The sequence below is a fragment of the Mesoplodon bidens genome, assembly GCF_964165515.1.
Source record: "Mesoplodon bidens genome assembly, chromosome: 1".
In the NCBI taxonomy this organism is placed as follows: domain Eukaryota; kingdom Metazoa; phylum Chordata; class Mammalia; order Artiodactyla; family Ziphiidae; genus Mesoplodon; species Mesoplodon bidens.
The window spans coordinates 221,639,593-221,661,222 of record NC_138176.1 but is presented as its reverse complement, the minus strand read 5'-3'; the positions used below and the strand labels follow the sequence as shown (position 1 = coordinate 221,661,222).

At 46.8% G+C, this 21,630-nt stretch overlaps 1 protein-coding gene across 1 annotated transcript; it reads right to left on the bottom strand.

The window, feature by feature from the left end:
* Window positions 1–14,450: 14,450 nt before the first annotated feature.
* On the bottom strand, window positions 14,451–16,119 carry POU4F2 (POU class 4 homeobox 2; the record flags this gene model as incomplete). The annotated part of the gene is made up of 2 exons (XM_081239127.1): window positions 14,451–15,392; window positions 15,835–16,119. The coding sequence occupies 2 exons, from the start codon at window positions 16,117–16,119 to the stop codon at window positions 14,451–14,453; spliced, it is 1,227 nt and encodes a 408-aa protein (XP_081095253.1).
* Window positions 16,120–21,630: the final 5,511 nt, after the last annotated feature.

Sequence of the window (21,630 nt, the reverse complement as noted above, 5' to 3'; positions counted from 1 at the left end):
GCGGCGACCTGCCAGTCCTGGCGGCCAGGGAGGGACCCCGGGAAGGCCCTGGCACCCGACTGGCGCCCGCCTCGCGGCCGATCGGTGGGTGAGCCTGTGGCTCCCGAGGCGCGAGACGCCCCCCGCTCGGCTGTCCAACTCGGCAGCCGCGCTGCGCCTCCCGAGTGCAATTTGACCGGTGTGTCCCCGGTCGGTCGCCTAAGGCCACAGCTGGGAGGACAGAGAGGCTGAAAGAGAAAAAGGGAATGGGGTGGGGGAGGGGATCGGGAGCGAGGAAGCGGTGTCATTTACACCAACTGGGCTCTTTCCTGACCCAGCCGCTCATCTGTCACCGCTGTCTCATTCCTGTTATTTACATCTGTCTTTAGCATTCTAATTACTCGCTTTATTACTTTAGCCTGAAGGAATCCTGTAAAAAACAACGGAGATGAGGATCCTACCACACAATAAAACTGCCCAAAATCCCCACTGCACATTATACAGAGTACTTGAGAATATTTGTGCTGTTATATGACCTCAATATGTCCTTAGATTGATCCTATTATATCTTTCTCCCTTCTCTTTCTCCGTGTGTATGTGATGAACTCTTTTAAGGTGTGGAGTGTAAGAATAAACTGTTTAACAAATGATGAAAATAAGATTATTCTTGGAAGAGGAGGTAAAGGGGGAGATGGGTCTTCTCTAAAAAGACTTTGAGGTATTTGAACCAACCCCATCTGGGTCCAGTTCCTAAACTCCTGGTTTTATTTTTTACTTAATCTGATAAAGTAGAGCTATCTTCACACACAAGCTAAGGCTGAAAGAATCTTGGAAATTTGGAGGAGAGAATAAAATGCCTAATGTCTTTCATTATCTTGCATTAATCTCTGAGTTCCCAGAAGGTCTCAGGAGGGGAAATGAATTTAGAGTAGTTGTAAGAAGTGGGGTTAAAAAATCATGGTGGTTGGAATGCTTTTCTTTTAATGTGAGATTTAGAATGGGGTGCAATATCTCACAAACCCCTGATAGCAAGATTCACAGATACACTCAGTACTTAAATCCAAGGGAGGCTGATCTAACCTACCAGAAAATTCAGGACAAAATGCAGCTTTCTGTTATTTATTCCTTCTAGTGGAATTATCATTGCACTTACTTGCAATTTTCTGGCTGTACTAATGTTTTTCTTTATTGTGTTACACTAACATAATCTCCTCCAGAAAAAATAATGACAAAATATATAGATTTTCAGATAAATAACTGAGGTAATTTATTGGCTTCTATGCTCTTCTGATGGTGTGGTTGACAGATAATGTAATAATATGTACATAATTAACCGGGTTTACTATACCTCTGTCAAAATAGGTTCAGGGGCAGTAGCTCTGTCTTTAGGCCTATGGTTTTCTCAATGGATATTTACTTCCTCCATCCTGTGGAATAAAGGGCAAAACCTCAGGAAGTAAACAACTAGGCACTGAGTGAGGGATGGAGGTATGAAGAAAAAAAGAAAAATAAAACTCGCAAATTCTCTTATAAAGGATTTTAGATTAGAGCCCATTTTTTTCATAATCCCCATCCCAAACCTCATAAGGTTCAGTGAATAGATGAGAAGAAAAAACAAGAAAGAAAGAAAGAAACATTGAAGACAAACATACTCCTTCCCAGAGAAATGAATGACTTACACCCAGGTCAAGGACCTGGGGGGGCTTCAAAAACACCTTTGCAGGATCCAGAAATCTTCCATCAGGGAAGCATGAAGGCTTCTGGGAAATCATTAATAGCGAACTTGGCCACCACATGCCCCCTTGCCCCGGCTTCTGGAGGTTGCCCATTCAAGGCATGGTGTACTTGCTCTTCCAAACTCATCTAAATTACATCAATAACAGAGCGCACTCTTTAATGAGCTCTCAACTTTAAAGACTTGAAAGATATTAACAAGCCGCTTGACAAATGGTGCTTAGAAGCACATTAAAGACGCTGCTAATGGAGCGCATAATGACGGCTAATTTTCGATCAGATATAAATTAGAGCCCCAACAGTTATTTGCCTTAAGGACTTTATGTAAATGATTCTGTTCTGTATAAACTGAAAAGCGAAGAGAGCCCTGCCATTTTGGCAATCCTTGTGGATATGATTAATAGATCTGCAACAGAACTGGGCAGAGACAACTGATGGCATTTCCATCTAAAAGTCAATGTGTTTAGGTAGTAAATATGAATAGCTTCTAGAGTCAGTGTGTGTTTCTTCTTCAACCGAAAGAGTAAAAGATGTCCTTGGCATCTCCTCCACATGGTTAAAGAGATTCATAAAAGAGCATCCAAGCTCATTTCCCTAGACCTGCACCTCACACCCACCGAGATACCCAGAACAGCCACAACTTTCTCCATTGCTGGGGCCCAAATCTGCATTAGATGCTCCCTAAACACACATCCCCGCATCATCTTCAAAGACACGGTCAACTTTACTGGGATCTATGCTCTACGGATCACTTTTTAGAATCCTTTCACTGTGAAATTGCTTGAGCTCTCATTCTTAGCTTTGCCCACATTTCAGGTTCTCTAAGACAGTGCTGGGAAGAGGAAGGGATTGGGAGAGGAAAGTGAAGACAAGGAGGAGGGGGAAAATGATGACGGTAATGGTGAGGCGGGAAGGAGAGTGGAAAAGAATGTGAGAGCAGTTCAGCTAGGAAAGACTGGAGGAACTCTAATACCTACCTAATTTAAAGTGGAGGAGACATCTGTAGCTTTGCTTTTTTCTTCCTTTCTTTCTTTCTTTCTTTCTTTCTTTCTTTCTTTCTTTCTTTCTTTCTTTTTCTTTCTTTCTTTCTTTTTTTCCTTCTGTGCCTTCCACATTTTAAGAGTTAAGTCTCAAGCCATCAGAGTGCATAAAAGGGTTTGGGGACTGATTCTTCAAGTTGATCTCCTTCCAGCCTATCCCTGCTCTGGTGGTTCGTGGGAAGCTTGGAAGAGGAGTTACCCTAAGACTGTGTTACCTGTGTCCAGTTTCTGCTTTATCATGTCTACTTGGCATCAGCTGGGGTGATTGCCCCGTTTAACACTGGGATTGCTTAGAGCTGTTTCTGGCTGCAGTTTCAGAGATAACATCCTTTCCTGAACAAGGGGAAAGAATGTGCGTAAGAGTGAATTTGCATAACCTGAAAACCCAGCAAACTCTAGCTTGTCAATGACTTGTTTATTATGAATTACAGACAAACAAAACCTCAGCCTTTCTGCTGCAGGAAATTCCAGCATTACTGCATCTCAGGGCAGTTTTCTCTGCCTTACACACACAATATAAATATGGATTTGGGGGGAGGGGGTCGGTTTTTCATAAGCAATTCGTGGGCAGTGTTAAAGTTAATACAGAAATCCTGCCTCATAAGGGAGCTATTTCTACCAGTGACACCAGCTTCTAAGATTTCCTCATCCAAGCCATCTGAGAGCTAAGAGTAATGAGAAGAACACAGGGGAGGGGAAAATGGAAGGGTGAGGGGTTGAGCATTAAAGAGATTTCTCCTAGACTGATTAAATCATTTTATCCTGCAGTAACTGATACCTAATAGCCAGGAGTTAAATGGTGGAGAGTAAGGATGCTTCTTACCGTCATTACTGAGTTATGAAGTAGTTTTAGATTGGGGTACAATAAATACGATTGCTCTCATCTTCCATTAATCTGTCTACTCTCCCCTCTAACCCTCCTCCCCAATCACACACACTTCTAGGGCTAACAGGACATGCGGGAAACATCTGGACATTTCTTCTACCCACCAGTGTCAGATTCTGCAGCAATGGGAGCACGTAGAAAGAGCAGACTCAGCTCCCATTTCGTCTGACAGCTACATCCAGCTCCCCTCTGTTTTCCACTGGCTGTTGGATGCTCCGTGTGATGGCAGAATTGGATGGTAAAAACTAACTTGGAAAAGTAAAACTTAGAATTACGTGAATAGCAACATTAATCACAAAACTGCAGAATTCTGATCTCACCGGGTTGGGAGAGGGAAGAGTGGCTGAGCTTTTCAGAATGCCAAGCAATGTTTGGCACGTTACAGCTTAGAGAGCTGGATTTGCTTCTTCTTCCACTTTGTCCTCCTGCCCAGAGTGGATAAATCATGTCACCTTAGGGAATTTCATGATTTTATTTACAGTGAATGAACTCATATTCTCAAGATTAATTCCCAACTATGGGGGCACTTCCACTCCTCCTGGGGACACATAGAGGATACCTGACCAAATGCGGCCGCTCTGGTTCCCTGTGATGTGCCCTTTCTGTTTTATTATAGCTCTCTTTTCTCTTTTGGGCATCTACATTATCTGAGATAGGGAGACAGCAGATGTGATCACTCTGCATGTCTTCTTCTCCCCGGGGAAAAGTGGAGATCATCTCCTATTAACCACCCATCTCCCCCCATACTCCCTCTTTTTCTTTGTTCACCTCCCAAACTCTGAGTGAATCCCAGGGGGGATAAAAATAAGTCTTACTGAAAAAGAAAGCAGCATGCGGGGGGAAAAATCAATGAAATAATTTAGGAAATGGAAGAATGGGCCCCCTCTGACAATACTGTAATTAAAAGCTCTCAGGGCTCCAAAGTGAAAAGTTGATGAAAGAAAAGTGCAAGTTGCCAACCGATTCTTATCTAACCCATTTAGGACCATTTCGCGGAAGTTAGAGACTTAATTTAGGGACGTGAACACCACGTCCTCAGAAACGACTTTCCTCTCAAAAGGAATCAGAAATCCTAGCTGGGCAGCCAGGGTCTGGGTTCTCTTCCCCACTCACCACCCACCCCTAATCCCACCCCAAAGACCAAAGACTCTGGAGGAAGAGGAGAAAGCGGTTGCCCTCATTCTGGCTCCAGGTGAAGACGTGAGTGGCATTGCTAATTAGAACCTCGAAAATGGTACCAAAATGACACAACCGGTGAGCCAGGCTGCGCTCTCCGCAAGCCACGCTGAAGTCCGGGAGAGCCCAGAGCCTGAAGCACTGAATCCTGTTTTCTCAAGGAACCCTCGATCTAATTCTGGTTCCTCACCCCTGCTGAGCCCAGACACAGGCCCTGTCCTCACGCCCATCCTGGGAGTCACAGACCGCTTCCCTCTCAGAGCCAGAGATGCCCTCCCAAAGACACCATGTTTGAGCTCCGTGTAAAGGCAGGATGGGCAGGATAGACAGGAAGTACACCTGTGGCAAACAGAGGGTCAGAGCCTGTCGGTGCACCAAGAAGAGGCACGCACGGAGTCTCGTGCATCTTCCCAGGCGAATCGCGTGTCTTGGATAGACTAAGAAGGAGCGATTTTGAGTGAGTTTGAAGAGTTTCACCAAGGCATGCGGGCCCCAGGGAATGGCTCTGAGTGAACCTGTGTGTTGGTGTGTGAACATCCAGCTACATGTGTGTTACTGGATGACAAGCAATGAGGAAAATGCCCGCGTTGCAGTAGGGGATCTCCACTTCTCTTCCAGTCTGTGGCTTCAGGCCAAGCCTGCGGAGGCTCGGTGTACTCTGGCCAGAGGTGTGCCTCCCCCGCACTGCAAAGTGATTTGGTTCACCTAGGATTGGAGCAGAAAAGGTGACTATTCCGGGCAAGGGTCAGGGGCCTTCCTGTGAAATCTTCCCTTACCTATATGGGCCCTGGACTGCTGTTGAACTTGGAGCATAAGGTGACTGCCCCCCACACAACAGGATTACTGCCCTCTGCCACCTTCACCTCCAACACCTTACACAACCAGGCCAATAACTCCCCAAGCCAAGGACCTACTCTGTCCCTAGAAATAAGGGAGCCTCCCTCCCTTTTAACCAAAATGCACAAAGATGCAGACTGCCATTTAGCAAAGCCCTGGGGGCCCACTGGGAAAGTCGGACTGTCTGGCCCTGTGTGTATTAACCCTCCATCTCCTGGTGAGTCCACCAACCTCCGAGTCACACAGGCCTTCTGAATATGCAGTCACTGTCCCAGCCACTCGTGCAGAGGGTGTGGATTTATGCCTTCCAATCACTTACAAACCCATCAGTTACTTGTTTGCTTTTTTTTTTTAACCAAATCCTACCTATTAGCAGGACGACTTTGGCATCTTGCAAGTATTCCAGAAGCCAGTTGGCTTCTTTCAAAAATATTGGAAGCATACTTCTCATTTTCTTGTAGCCTCAAATTATTTAGGGAAACCTGAAAGCTGAAAGAGAACCCGCCCATCAAAAACAACAAGAACAGCAACGACAACAAAAAACTCACCAATAGACACACACAAGACTTTGAACGTGCTCCCAAGGTCCAGAAAATGGGAGGGTTATGGGGAAAGAGGAACTAACGTGTTTATGAAAAATTATAACAAAATTTGAAGAACCACGACTCAGACCCTAGGGGAGGGTTAGGGGGCGCAGGCTTCCGTTGGCTACTGCAAAGTCTGGGGATGGGGGAGGGCTCTTGCTTTCCTCCGAGTGACAGCTGGAGTAATGGCTGCAGACCCAGTGCTGGGGCGGGGGGTGGTGAGGCTGGGCGGGGGCAGTAATTACTAGCCAGGCTCACCCGCCTGCCTACTTTAGAGCGAATGCGTTCCTTTTGCGCGTCCAGCTGCGCGCTCGGCTAGCTGCTCGGCCTCGGGGCATCCTGGAGCCTGAATCGCTGGGAGAGCAGGGGTGAGTGCTAGAGAACTTTAAATCGAGGTTCCTAAAAGGCTTCTGAAGTAGAATGTCCCCAAGGTCTCAGCCTTGCAGGGCTGTGGAGTAAAAGAAGGCTGAGCAGAGACTGCTCCGCGCCCAGCAGCCCTCCACCCCTCGGCCCGCATTAGGGACCCGGCAGAGAGTGAGCAGTGGGGTCGGTGCTGAAGGGGGTAGCAGCCCGGGAGACACGGATCCATCTGATCCGGCTGCACAGGACTGAAACCTTTCCACGCGGGTGGAAGGAAAAGCGAGGCCAGGTGCCAGCCTAATATCACCACCTCTCCTCCCGGCCCACAAAGCTCAAACCCTCAGAAGGCGCAAGCGCTCCCTTGGGCCCCGAGCCTGAAGTTAAGTGTACACCGGGGGCTCCGCGCTGGGGAGGGCGGAGAGGCGGGGAGAGGGGTAGGGGCTAGGTTCTCCACCACCTCCCGCCGCCTCCCTCCCGCAGGCTGGAAGCCTCACGTAGTCTGGGATTTTTTCAGAATAATTGATGGGTCCAGTTCTCCAGAGCTTTCCCGGAGAGAGAGCGGCGGACCGCGCTAGAATTTAAATAGAAGTGATTAGTAAAATGCAAGGGGGCGAGGCGCCCGGGCCTCTCTTTCTCGCAGGTTCCTGGCTGCGCGCCTGGCAAGGCGCCTGCTTCCCGCAGGCTCTAGGGGCCACGTGGGGCCAGGGCAAGCTCGTCCGGCGCAGAGGACGGCTCTGCTTCCCACCCCCTAAAGCTGTGGACTGTAACAGTCACCCCCTCCCAATCAGTTTCTCATCAACGTGCACCCGGAACTGGAGGAGAGGGGAATTGGGGCTAGCAGGCAACCCAAGGCCGGCGGGTGTAAGTGATGGTAAGCCAGCTGGTGGGTGCAAAGATCTTGATTCCTCTGCACAGCCAGAGCCGGCCAGGCAATCGCGAGAGGAAAGTCTCTCGGTGATCACTGTCCCCGCGCCCTGGTTCTCACACGCACAGCTCCCTTTCGCTACCTCTGCCCTCACCGGTAGGTCCTCGCTCCAGGCTGCCGAGCCCGAGCAGCCAGGGTCGTGGAACTCCAGGCGCCCCTTCACTTACCCAAAGCTCTAAGAAGGTCCCCTCCACAAAGAAGTGACCTAGGTTGGGGAAAGCCTTCGCCTTCCCTCTCTCTCTCTCATCCCTATCTCATCGATTTGTTCCTGAAAAGGGGGCTGTGCATTCTTATAACGTCTACAGCCAATTAATATTGCATTAACTCTATTAAAAAAAAACACAACAAAAGCACCAGAATACTGCACCCTATCAAAGCCATCTATTATTCACGGATATGTAATTGGAGACCTAAGATATGTGTGTTACAGGCCAATGGAGGAAAACAGAGTCGTGACAATATTTCAGAAAGCAAGGGGATCCGAGGGTATCTAATATTTAATTTCAAGTCTGTGGTTTTCTAATTCGAGATTAAAAGCAGTCACGTCTTTGAAGCCAGCCAGTTGGTATAAATGTACAGTTAAAATATTCTATTCCACAGTCCCTAGACAGAGCTCTCTGCTCGTCCCAGGCTTCATTAAATTTTTATTATCATCCCAGACTAGAGCAGGGAATGAGCGGAAAGACTGTCCATCTAATTGCAATTGATAAAAAAAAAAAGCTCTTAGATTTCCCCCCTCATTTTAATATATTAACAGTAGTTTTCTTCGTATGTCCAGTCTTTCCCAGCCCTGTGATACACACACTTTATCACACAGATACGTTTTCCACTTTCCAACGGGCACCAGGCTTGACTGTCTTCTCTGCCCTTTGAGAAGGCCTAGGGGTGGGGTGGGAGTGAAGGGAGAAAGGCTAGTGGAGACTGGTTTCAGAAAGTGATGCTATATGGGGAAAAAGAAAAAAAGGAAAAAGGTGACATCAGTTCTTGAAGCATCTGGCGAAAGATCAACGAGAGACAACATTTGCACTAAGCTGGTTCTTCCTGTAGCAAGATGAAAGCATATTGTTACCCAAACAAAACAAACAGATTATTAGACGAGGCTGCTCTTTTCGACAGCCCTTCCACTGTGTGGGATGAAAGCAAAGAGTAATATTTTCATTTTATTTCTTTCTTTTTCACTGCTGCCCCCAAACACACACACGCACACACACACATGCACAAACACACAGACACCTCAAAAGGTTTGTTCTTCTTGAACCTTCTTCATATGCTACTAATCGGACTGTCACACCAGATGCCTCTGTGTGTGTGTGTGTGTGTGTGTGTGTGTGAGTATTCAGGAAGCCTGTCTCTACAAGGGTACTTCAAAAAATTTTGAAACTGGTGTAAATAAAGCGTTTCATCTCCAAGTAGAATAAAACCCACAGTTTGCTTTCTGAGCAGCTTCCTATTATCACATCGCCACTTAATTTTATTTCTATTCTCTCCAAGTTAAATAGAAAGACTGGCTCACAAGGGAGCTGCCATGTGCCTACAGACTGGGGATGTCAAGCAGAGAGACTCACTGTGCAAACTTAATTTCAATTCCCGAGGAGGATTTCACATTCCGGCTGGCTGTGACCCACAGTAATTAGCTGAGATAACTAATGATTACTTACTTATTCCTTGTAATTATCTGGATTTAATAATTCGCTGTGTAATTTATTAATTTGCTCATAATAGCCTTTCAGGACAGGGAATGGCTCCTTTAAAGGAGAAAAGCAGGGAACTTTTAGTGATTTTTTTTTCACATTGTCATAAATCTGTCTCCTGACAAATGCAGACTTCAGGAATATTTCTATCATCATAACTATCCAGGAACCTTTGTCTTCCTTTTCGTCCAATCAGGATACCAATCCAACTTCTTTTTTTTTTTTTCCTTCTGTTGCAGCCCCTCCCTCCAAGGGTAACTGAAAAGTAAAGTGTAGTTTTGAGTTCTAATGTGGACCATTTACCTAGAAATATAAATTGTTGTTGCCAAACAATTGAAAGGATGAATTTCTAAACTTACTGTTATGGCTTGCTTAGAAAAATTTGAGCTTCATTTTCCAAATAACATGTCTTTTAAGATCAAGTGAATTTTTTAATGCCTTTTCCACCATCTCCTCAAGAGCTTCCCCAACAGATAGATCAAAATGAATTGATTCATTTAAAGTTTAAAACAAAGCATTTTTACCCCCAAATTCCAATTTTCTTGGCAAAAAGAGGTCCCAGAATCTGTCCTTGATAGTAAAAAAGACTTAGTTACGTATTGTTATTTATTTTTTCGATACATTTTATAGAAGATAGGAGAGTGTTACATTGAATGAAAAGCCCAGTTATTTCATTTGCTTTTTCATATTTCCATTATTTTTCCCCAAGCTGTGTATCAATGAAACAATCTATAAAGAACAGACCAACTGATTTAATGTCAAATTTCAGAAGAAAATTGCAGATAATAGTATTTTCCAATTGGTGTAGAGAGTACTTAGCTATCAACCAGGCCGCAATGATCTTTGCTATGAGTCACTATTCCATTCCATTTTAGACTTAAATGATTACCCATTGAATCATTTGGATCATTTGTCTTTAAAGAAGTTAAAAGAAAATAAACTACATAATTCTGAAATGTCATATTGAGGAAGGTTAGGTTTGCAGCTAAGTCAATTCATAAAATACCTTTTTCTGATAAAATAGTCATTGTGGACCTTTAGGGGAAAAAATTAGGAAAGGAGTCATGAATGCCAATGGATTTGATTGATATGACAAGGGTTTTCAGACACAATTTGCTATTTATCCATCTGAATATTTTGAAAACCAATACCAAATGGATATTTGTCAACAATTTATAAACAGATCCTTCTAGTCTTACCTTTAATTTCTTCTTTAAGACCAATCCTCTTCAAATCTCTTTGTTTTGGTATATCTCTGCAACTATCATTCACTTAAAAACTTAGAATATATTTCTTTTTAAAATTCTGCTTTTCTCATAAAACAAACACATTTAATCAGGCTTAAATACTGGATATAATTTCCGTTTTTTAGGCAAGAAATTTTTTTTTACCCTTGTGATAACATCAAGAAGATGAACTTAAAATGTGATAGTTGTGGAAGTCCAGGAACACAGGAGACAAAGAACAGTTGATGAATGAAGGGGGAAATATAGGTCTTCACTATCAACTGTTGAAGTAAATGGATAGTTGCTCTCCTGTCACGTTCCTCCCAAAAATCTAGGACAAACATGCATACGTGCAAGCTATCATATATTTCAAAATGCACTAAAAAGAACACCTATTTTATTTCTATCCATTATATTTCTTAATTTCTACTACTTTGACAGTATTTCTATTTTCATTTAAAGATGTTATATTTGTAGAAAGAAAACACAAGCACACCTGTCTTTCCCCTAACTGACTCCCCGTCCTCCTAACACACATTTCCTGGATGCTTAGTTAACAGCCACATATGGGAAGGAGGAGGTGTTATTTACTGAAGATAATTTTTATTCTAGATCAGAAAGTCTGGTTTGCTATACATTCAAGCCATTTAACTCATTTTCCGCACTCCAGAAAAAGTAAGCAAGCAGGAAGTTCTCCAACTGGCTAGAACTGTATGGTCAAACGTGTTGGAGCGAGACTGAGTCATGCGGTTACTATCCGTGGTGCTGAAACCAGTACCTAGTACAGTAAGATTGGAGACTGGCTGTTTGAAAAGACTTTCAGGAAAACTGAATCTAATAGTGGGGCGTAAAGTGGAAGAAAGGACATTCAGGCTTCACAACACAGAAATAAAATTAAACTATCAATATCAATATATCACTGTCAATATCAATATCACTATATATGAAACTATCAATATCACTATATATGAAATTACAATTCTTTCTTTTAAATCTCCACAACTTTCTATATTTCCTTAGATATCTATGCAATGTATCTCATTATTTCTAAATGGACATATGGATTTTGTTCATTCAGGTGCCTTTTATTCAGTTATAGGGAAAGAAGTCCCTCCACCCATTATCCATCCAACTTTCAGAAATCTTTTTGTTACATCTGAAAGTCATAATCAATTTTCCAACAACATTTCTTTCCAACTTGAGCCACTATAACAATTTTCATTGACTCATGGGATGTTTCCTTACCTCATCCTCAAAATAAGAAATATTCCAAGACAGTTCCATATTAGAGAAGTAACAGCTCTGGTTAGCATAATTACCCATGGAGGATGGCCTGATTCCTCTCTCTTGTTGTACCTATAATTAATATGATGCTTTCATCATTAATGATGTAAATATCTAAACCAGAGCTTTCCTGGAAAAAAAAACTTTGAAAACTTAACATGCTGCCCAAATATTGTAGGAAGTCTGAAAATTATTAAAATTTGTGAGGAGGTTTTTTTCAACTAGGATCAGAAAAAGAAAAGTCAGTGTATCAAATGGACAAAATTTCTTTGTGCCAAAACACCAGTAGACAGACTTCCACCAACTCTGGTGTCTGGATGAGTCATAGAAAGGGGGCAAAATTTTGCTTCCTCTAACCACCCAGGATTTCTTACTCAGCCCCACTCTGCCTCTTGCAGAATGTGAGTTTCCTTAAAGGTCATGGCAATGGAGAGAGAGAGAGGGCGAGAGAAAGAGAGAGAGAGAGGTGCTTTACTTCATAACCCAGTAACCTAGGTGTTTTGTGCTCTGGCTGTGGGGCAATGCTCTCCAGGAGTGGTGACTGAACTGAGAACTCTGGTGGGCCATCCCCTAGGTCTCAGCCAGGGTGTCCTACTCCACCAACCAGGCCTTGACACTTGCCACACCCAGTCTCCCAGTGCTGCTGAAAACTGAACTGAGTTCCTTTCTTTTACCCATGCAATACCTCTGCTCACAGAGATGCTCTTCGTAGAATTTTGCTGATCTGGAGAAAGAACTTCGAGAGAGGTCTTTGGAGCCAAAAGTCGTGACCTCATCTGGGCAGAAAAGCAAAGCCCCCTGTGAGATGAGCTCTGGCCATGAGAAGGCTGTTATAAACCCTGTTCTTTTATACTTTCCTAGAGAAACACCCTCTACTAAATCCAAGCCAGACTTTGGCAACAACCACTGCATTATAAACCGTTAAAATGTGTTTCTGCTTTTAAAAAATCCCCCATCAAAATAATTCCCATGTAAATGATTTAAAACAACATCACATTTTAAAAGCCATTTAATTTCAATAGCATATTTTAATGAAAAAAAGCAGCATACTTTGCCAATAAAACATTAAAATCATCTCTTCAATGAAAGACAATCAAACAACACCAAAAATAACTTAATACATTACCATAGTAAATAAACCATCTATTAACAAAAACAAGAAACCAGGTCATATACAGAACTCAGGACTTCAGAGAGCCTTAAATGGAACAGCAACACAGCAAAATTTGTAAGAATATATCTATATGTGCATCATTTGGAATGAAGTATTTACAGTAGATAAGGTACCAGTCATCATGTAACCTAATTTTTGTTGTTGTTGTTTCAAAAGAATTCTACCAAACAATGTGAATTTACAAGCAGTGCACTGTCTTTCTTATAGTTCAAATTTGTATTCCTACAAACAAACCTCCAAAGGAAAAACGGAAGGATTCTTGTAAATGTTAAAATGTAGTCAATAGAGCAATCGAAAACTAGAAGACTGAAATACCTTGGTGAAATCTTAGAATCTGGAAGGGCAAACACCAAGTGACAAATGCACCTAAAGCTAGAAAATGATGCATCATAGTCATGCTTCCAACTGCTTGACTTCTTCTCTTCCATTAGAGGTGTGTGTGTGTCTGTGTCTGTGTGTGTGTGTGTGTGTCTACGAGTGAGTGAGAGAGTGCCTGTGTAGCAGGGACAATGTGGGAATCCCCATTAAATATGTAACGAAGTAAACAATACTTTGGACAGTGAATCAGGTCTACACGATTAAGACATCCATTACTGAGTGTCGACTCACAAATCAGAACACTACCAGTAAAAACAAAGAAAAAGCAATCTTCATTCAAAGTGAGAATATACAAATGGGCCAAAAGGAACATAGTATAAGAGGAAAGCTGTAAAATTCAGTAAACTCATCAAATAAAAAAATTATTTTAACTTCACTAGCCATACGTTCTCCCGTTTTTTAAGAGTAAATAAGTTTAATTAATAAGAATGTGCACAAATTAAGTTGCTAGAGAGATAAATTAATAATTTACAGAGGGTTGTTCAGCAATAATCTAATAATAGCTTTCAAGATCAGTGAACACAGCAGGCGCAACTCCTTCCTTAAGCATTAACACTTCAGAGAAGGAAGAGGGGGCTAAGAACCACAATAAAAATATATATATAATATACAGTGTAAATGCAGAAAATCTGCCATCTTTTTTTAAAATTCAAAATACTTTAGAGATGTCTCTATCACATTAAGCATCAACTCTAGTTTAAAGTTTCAGTCCTGAATCAATTTCTATTTCTGAAAAATATCTGCAAAGTGTACTTTTAAACTTGAACAAGGGTGATGTCTTTAGGAATAAAAACAAATCTTACTTGATCATTCTGGGAGCCTTTTAAAAGGCTGTCTCGTCTGCCTTCCTGCAAACAGCCAGCTCCAGACTTCCTCTGAAGAGGCCGAGGTGCCTTTTCCGGGTGGGGTGGGGTCGAAAGGGACAACTTTGCTACAACTTGACAAATCCCTTCTTTTGTTTTTCTTTCCCTTGAGAAATCGTTTCACATTCTCACCGGACTTGGGCTCAGTGACTTGCTCGTTCGCTCGCTCTCCAATCCTCGCTTTCTCTGGATTCACATTTAATGGAATTGTTTCTAGTCGCGAAAAGTGGCGGGGGGGGGGAAGAGGCAGGGGAGAGGGGGAGGGGAAAGGGGAGATGAGGAGGGGCCTGTCCCTGGAGAGGCCGTGGGTCTCCTAAATGCCCGCGGAATATTTCATTCTTTTCTGTTTCTGCCTCTGGTTGCAGAACCAGACGCGCACCACGTTCTTCTTAAGGTCCAGCTTCTCAGCGATGGCGGCGATCTTCTCGGAAGAGGGCCGCGGCTGGATGGCGAAGTAGGCTTCGAGCGAGCGCTTCTCCGGCGCCGCGATGGACGTGCGCTTGCGCTTCTTCTCCGCGCCGTTGAAGAGCTCCGGCTTGGTGAGCTTCTCGCGGTGAGACTTCTCCGCCTCCTCCAGCCACGCTTGCAGGATGGGTTTGAGCGCGATCATATTGTTGTGAGACAACGTGAGGGACTCGAACCTGCAGATGGTGCTCTGGCTGAGCGAGCCCACGCCGGGGATCTTGAGGTTGGCCAGCGCGGAGCCTACATCGGCCTGGGTCACCCCCAGCTTGATGCGTCGCTGCTTGAAGCGCTCGGCGAACGCCTCCAGGTCCCGGGGGTCGGCGTCCACGTCGCTCATGCAGCCCATGTGTGAGGGCAGCCCGTGCGCGTGGGCCATGCTGAGGGCGGCTTGGTGCATGGGGTTCATGGTAGCCATGGGCGGCGCGTGAGCTGGAGTGGACACCACGGCGCCGTCGGGGCCCGCCATGGCACCCAGCGCTAGCCCAGGACTCAGGTGCTCCAGCAGCTCGCCCTCGAGAGCCTGATGAGGCTGATGGTGGTGATGGTGGTGGTGGTGGTGGTGGTGGTGCGTGCCCGCCAGCGCGGACGGGTGCGAGATGGGCACCGACGAAGAGGAGGCAGCCGACGTGCACGGGATGGTATTCATGGTGTGGTAGGTGGCGTCCGGCTTGAAGGGGCTGTGGTGGGGCGGGTGATGGTGGTGGCTCTTGCTCTGGGAGACGATATCCACCGCCGCCAGAGCCTCGGCGCGGGCCAGCAGACTCTCATCCAGCCCGCCGAATATATTGCTCTGCAATTGCAAGTAAAAGGCACACATCACTCTCAGAGGGGAATTGTGCGCACTCTCTCCGGAAGCTCCGGCCCAGAGCTCGACACCGCCGCCGCGCCTACAACATTCCCAGAACGTTAAAAATAAATTTAAAAATAATAATAACAATCCTGAAACTAGCAGGTGAGGAGGAGAGGAGGGAAGCCACGGAGAGAAGCCACGAGTGCACGAGGAGGAGGAAAGTGAGCCTGCAAACACAACACAACACAACACGCGCACAGGCAACATGCCAGGTCTTAAAAATTAATATGAAAGGAAAGACCCTCTGAATACATAAGAGATAGGGGGGGAAATTGGTTGGAGGTGCGGGGTGATTTGCTGTGCAGACATGAAAAAAACATCAAGCAGATAAAGGGGGCTGTCAAAATGTGCCTTTAAGCGGTGATTATGCAGAAATACGCACCGGTGGGGTTGGAAGACATGCTCTCCGCATCGCCTCGGAGCCCCCGCCGCTGCCGCCGCTGCTGCCACTGCTGCTGGAGCTGCTGCTCCGGCCTCCACCGCCCCCGCCACTGCCGCCACCGCCGCCAGCATTGCTCGAGCTGCTAGGAGAGCTGGCGGAGGGCGCCGCGGGTGCAGAGGACCCGGGCGAGGCGCTGTGCAACGCCGAGTACTTGGGCTCCACGTGCAGGCTGCCGCCGTGCGGCATGCTGAACGCCTGCTTGCTGTTCAGGGACATCATCATCATCTTCCCGGCCTGCCCGCGCGCTTGTATGTGGCGCACGCAACTGGCCCCGGTAGCCGGGACCCTCCGCAGAAGCGCTGGGCGAGAGCCGGAGCGGGGAAGGGCGATGCAGAGTTGCGCTCACTCGCCGCCGCTCGGAGCTCGGCGCGCCTTGCCCCGGCTACGCGCTCCGCCGCTGGCTACGAGGTCAGTCTGCGCTGTTGCTGGGCTCCGCTTGGCGCTGGTTGCAGACCTGGGCATGCGAAACTGCCCCGCGCTTCGCGGCCGCCGAGTTATACTCGTCTCTCCCCGCGCCTGCCCCCGCGCCCCCGCCCTCCCTCCCTCCCTCCCTCCCTCCCGCGCGCCCCCGCCCTCCCCTGCCTGAACTCGCAGGTTTCTCCCGCTCGGATTCCGGCGTCGCCCCTTCTCCCTGTCGGCTTCCTCCAGGCTTTGGTCCTTTCTGCTCTCCCGACACCCGTCTCCCGCTCCCCCGCCGCGCCCTCCACCTCCCCTTCCTGCCCCCGCCGGCGCTCGGATGCCGCCTCCCCTTGCCTGCGCCCCGCAGCTCTCACTTACAGTAGCGCCCCTGCTCAAACCCACCCACCCACGCCCCCGGCCAGGTCTGCGCTCCAGTCGCAGGGCACTTCCTACCTAAGAGCCGGCCTCCTGCCCCTCCTGCTTCTTCCACTCCGTCTCCGCCTCGCGGGGAAAAGAAACTACTAAATAAAGTTGCGGACCAAGGGAGCCTTGGGTGGGATTTTCCCTAGACTGCAAGGAACGCCTCTTACCTAGCTGCCTCCCCGCCTCCTGCTTACCGCGAAGTTCCAGGCCTCCGCCCCCAACTCGGCCCGCCTCTCCCCGCAGCTCGGGTGACCCTGATCCCTGGCTCGCGACCACAGTGGAGAACGCGGACCCTGCCGCCGACCTGGATCCTCTGCTCTGCTCTGCGCTTCCGGCTGGTACGAGCAGCGCTCGGCGCTTCTCTCTGCGGCCCCTCGGCCTGGCAGGTGCCTGGTGCCAAAGAGACCTGGGGTCCGCAGGGCTGCAGGGCTTTCTCTTACTCGGTTTCTCACAGCTCTCAGCGGATTGGACGGCGGAGGAGACTGCTCCGGTCGCCTATGCGCATGCGACTCCTCCCCCCTCCCCGCCCCCGCCAGCCAGACCCCCGTGTACTCCCCCAACGCCACCACCGACAGACACTCCTCTCCACCCTCTTTTCTCTTCCTCCGGATCTTCTTCCTCCTCCTCCCCGTCTCCAGTTCAGTGTGAGTTGGGTCTTGGGCGGATCCACTGGCAAACGCTGCCACTTCATTAGCCGCAATCAAAGGAGGAAGGGGCAACTGCCGGAGAGGCAGGGCCAGAGATCACAGAGCGCATGTGCCGCAGAATATCCCCCCCACACACACACCCTAATAAACACACACACACACACACACACACGCCCTCAGGGGCTGGCACAAGCCCCACTTATCTTCATTTCCACAGCCGCTCGGTGCAGAGAGCCTATTTTTAGCCAACACTTTGCTCTCACTTTTGTCCCATCGTGGACCACTTTTCTTAGAAGTGGACACACACACTCTTAGTTCCATTTGTAAAAGAAGCAGACAACCTCTCCTACACACACACACGCACCGCCTTCCTCTCCTTCCCGCTCCGGTCTTCTCTCTACTTTCCTCTGTGCTGGGGCTGTTGTCACCTCCCCGGAGCGCGGGAGGAGCGGGGTACAAGCGAGGGTGGAAAGCCCTAAGACCGGGACGCTGGAGCCCGCCGGCGGCCCGACCCGGACGGGGATGGCTGGAAGCAGGTGCAGGCACACGGTGCCTGGGGAAGGCGAGCAGGTGCGAGAGCAGGCGGCAGGCCTGAGAGGCGCCGGCGCGCGCTGGGACGAAACAGAGTGGGAACGAGCGTGGCGAAGGGGGACCCTCGAGTGGTCAGCCTGGAAGCCCCCCGGCGGCGGCAAGTAGGGGGTCTCTCGTTCACCCATGACCCCTGCGGGGCGAGATGGCAGGTTCAAGTCGGGAGCTCAGTCCTCGGGAGTCGCCAGAGTACTAGGAAGGCTGCAGCAAACGGAGCACGACGGGCTCTGTCCATGGTGCTTAACCCCCTTGCAACCCCAGGGCTTGCCTTCCTCCTCCCCTGTGTGGAGGAAAATAATAAATAACAGCCGAAGGGAATTCCTACCAGCCGTGTTCCTGAGCAGAAGCCCGGAGAAGCCTGGACTCGGGACTGGAGAGGGGGTGTTGACATGAATGAATGTGTCTTGCGCCGGTCGGTTCAAGTAAATGCTTAGGTGTTTAATTTCTACCTCAACAACAGCCAGGGTCATTTCAAGGAAATAAAAAAAATGACATTGCACAGCTCTCACTGTCTCAAGATTCGAGAAATGAAATAAATCAAAGTTAAAGGCTTGAGTATCATTTAATTATAGTGCGAATAGCGCTTTGAAAGAAGTAGAACAACATCTCTAAACAAATTATGACTGGGCCAGGAAGGAATTATTAGATTGAAATTTCATTTAGGCTCGGGAGACACCGCGCTTCACTGTGTAATCTGCTATGCCTCATCTGATTTGTATGCTTAATTCAGCTTGACGAATTTATTAGTTTTCATAATAGTGAAAAAATTGAGCAGTACTATGGGCTAATGCATTGTGTGTACTATAAATTGTATGTCATCGTGGAAAGGCTGAAGTCTATAGAAATCTTTTATTAACGTCGGTATAGGAGGGAGGATTTTCGTGCAAACCCTGGAGAGCTTCACGCCAAACTCCAGTGTTGCTGGGTCTCACTGGTCCATTAACATATCGTAATACTAATTAGACTACTTCATCAGTGATATAATTTCAAACTTCAAATTATGGTCTAATTAACAAGGGTTGTCCAATCTGCTTAATCTCCAAAAGGCTTTGGATGGTCTAATTAGTATAAACTGTTGAGCATCTCTAAAGCTTAAAAAAAATCCATTAAAATATTTTTGGTATGTATTCTATCAATACTGTGTAAGAACCAAAGGGCTAAAAGTGAGAGTGGAGGAGGAAAATAACTGGAAGGCAAAGGTCTGCATTTACCAGTTCCCCCAGATTATAATACTAAGTGAATCACGGGAGAAACTTTTGGGTATTGCACCTCCTAAACAGTGTGTTTATGTGTTTAAATAAAGGCATAAGAATATCAAGGAGAAAAAAAACCACAAGGGGAAAAAATTCTTCTCTTTCATTAGGTGCCTAATTAGATGTAAAGTGAAAAGCAACCCTGAGGAGTTTCCCAAGCATTATTGTGGCATCAGTCAGCTGAACTTGGATTGCAAAATCAAATATTTGGGGGTGTTTTGAACCTCTCCCTCTCGCCTCCCCTTTCATTGAGCTTAATTACTTGCAATAGTTGTTTTAATGTATGTTGTCACCTGGGAGTATTGAGAAATGCATGTCGTTAATATGAATTAATCTTGATTTTAATAGCAACTGACAACTGATCTCCAAAATGCTAAACACTTGTCACCACTTCATATGGTAAATAAGGTAGTAAAATAAATTCATGAAATAAAGAGGGCACTGTTGAAATGACTGGACAAACTTCGTTTGATGTGGAATTTAGTGATTAAAACTATTTTAAGCAGGACAACTCCCAAGAGAATATTTTCCTGGTGGCTAAAATCAATATATCATTAAATTAATTCAATATAACTTTGAAAAATCTTTCAGATGCTTCTCAGTGATATCTCTAATTCCAGACAGAAAAAAAGGAAGCCCTTTATTCTAATTATCAAGGTGAGATAAATTAATATGCAGTTGTAGAGCAAGTCAAGAATTTATTTACCTGTATTCACTTCCTCTTAGAAAACATACATGTTTTCAAAAAGAGGTCAGAGTTAGATTTCTCCTTTTCTCACTCAAAGTGAAAAGTGGATAGCAGTGATTGTGTTGTATTAGAGTGAAAATGCAATTCTTCTTTCAACACCACGACTTGCAATCTTGCAATCTCTTCTACCAGAAGTGCCCAGAATACCAACGTCTTTGCGGTGATATCAATAAAACCCATTTCGGTTTTGTCCACAGGCAATGTTGCGAAGTGCTCCAGCAAGTGTGGAAGCTGCTCTCTGTGGAAGTAAAACTCCAGCCCCCCAGGTAGCGGAAACCATCTAAACAACCGAAAGTTGGGAATAAACCCAAGTGGTGGCAACAAATGGCCCAACATTGGAAATCTGCTTCATATAACCTCAACGTACACTTTTATGTCCCAGCATCTATCTGCGCTGGGACCTATGCACACCTTCAGATCTACCTAATAGACCGAAAACAGAGAAGTGATTTTTTTTTTAAGTAGAGAAATGGAAAATGAATCAACTGTGTGACTACACGAGGGGTGCCTTTTCTTCTTGCCAAGCCTCTTTGTTTGACGGTAGATTCTGTCCCACCCGTGACCAGATGTGGATAGACATGACCAGCTTCCCATCCGACGGGCGAGGAATCGCTTGAGGTTCCACCCAAGTTCCCGGGCAGCGGGGTCCCTGAAGAAGGTGCCCCCCACACCCCGAAATCGGCCCGCAGCCATCCTGAGGGGAGAAATCACTGTCTCCTCCCCTGTATCTGGGACCTCATTTAGTACTAAAATTTTAAGCAGTGCATTCATATTTTACGGGACCTAATGTGTTTTATTAAATTTTAATCCATTAAGGGCAGTGTGATTTCTCTGTATTTCAAACAGCACTGAGTTGGATCACAAGGAAGGTTTCTTAAAAGAGAGATCTGACCCTATTCATGCACCATCTCCATCTCGGGTAAAGAGGGTTTGAGGAAGGAAAGAGGGAAAGGATGGATTCTCCCCCATCTCATCTCCTCAAGGTCAATCGTCTCTGGATTCTGAATAGAGTCGGATCCTCTGAGCTCTCTCTGCACTCTGTAGCTTGGGGCACAAGGATATGGGATGATTAAACTCCTCCATGGCCTCGGCGGTACCAAGAAAGCAAAAAAGGAGGGAATTATCCCTGAAATTGAGACCTCTGGGAGCGCCCAGAGAGCCTGGTGCAGAGCGAAGGGCCGGGAAGGAGAGCTCTCCTGGGTTTCTTACGTCCTGGGGCTAAGTTCGGGGAGTACGGGTGCGTTTTGCTCAAACACCTTTCCTCTTCCGAGCACGCCCACCTCTGCTCTTGTGTTGGTCTCTAACTTTCTCTCTCCACTGGCTCCCCCGTGAGTCCGAAGTCCACCTCGCTTAGAGATTCTAAGGAGCCCCTCTTTTGCCCAAAGCTGCCAGGCACCCCCTGTGGCCGAGGGCACAGCCTCGCCTCTGTGCTTTCGGGGCTAACTCTCTCTCTTACTGCAAGCACTCAGCAAGTGTCTCCGGAAACCTCTGCATCCGGCAGTTCCCAGGCCCTCCTAGATCAAAATTCGGGCTCGCCAACTCCTGCCCTCCCATCAAGGCCTGGCAGAGCGAAGGGAGGGGCGGGGGTGAAAACAAATGGACATTGGCGATCGGGAGGACGCACTTTGAGGGTAGGGAGAGACCTGCGCCAGGGCCAGGGCCCTGTAGTCGCCGAATG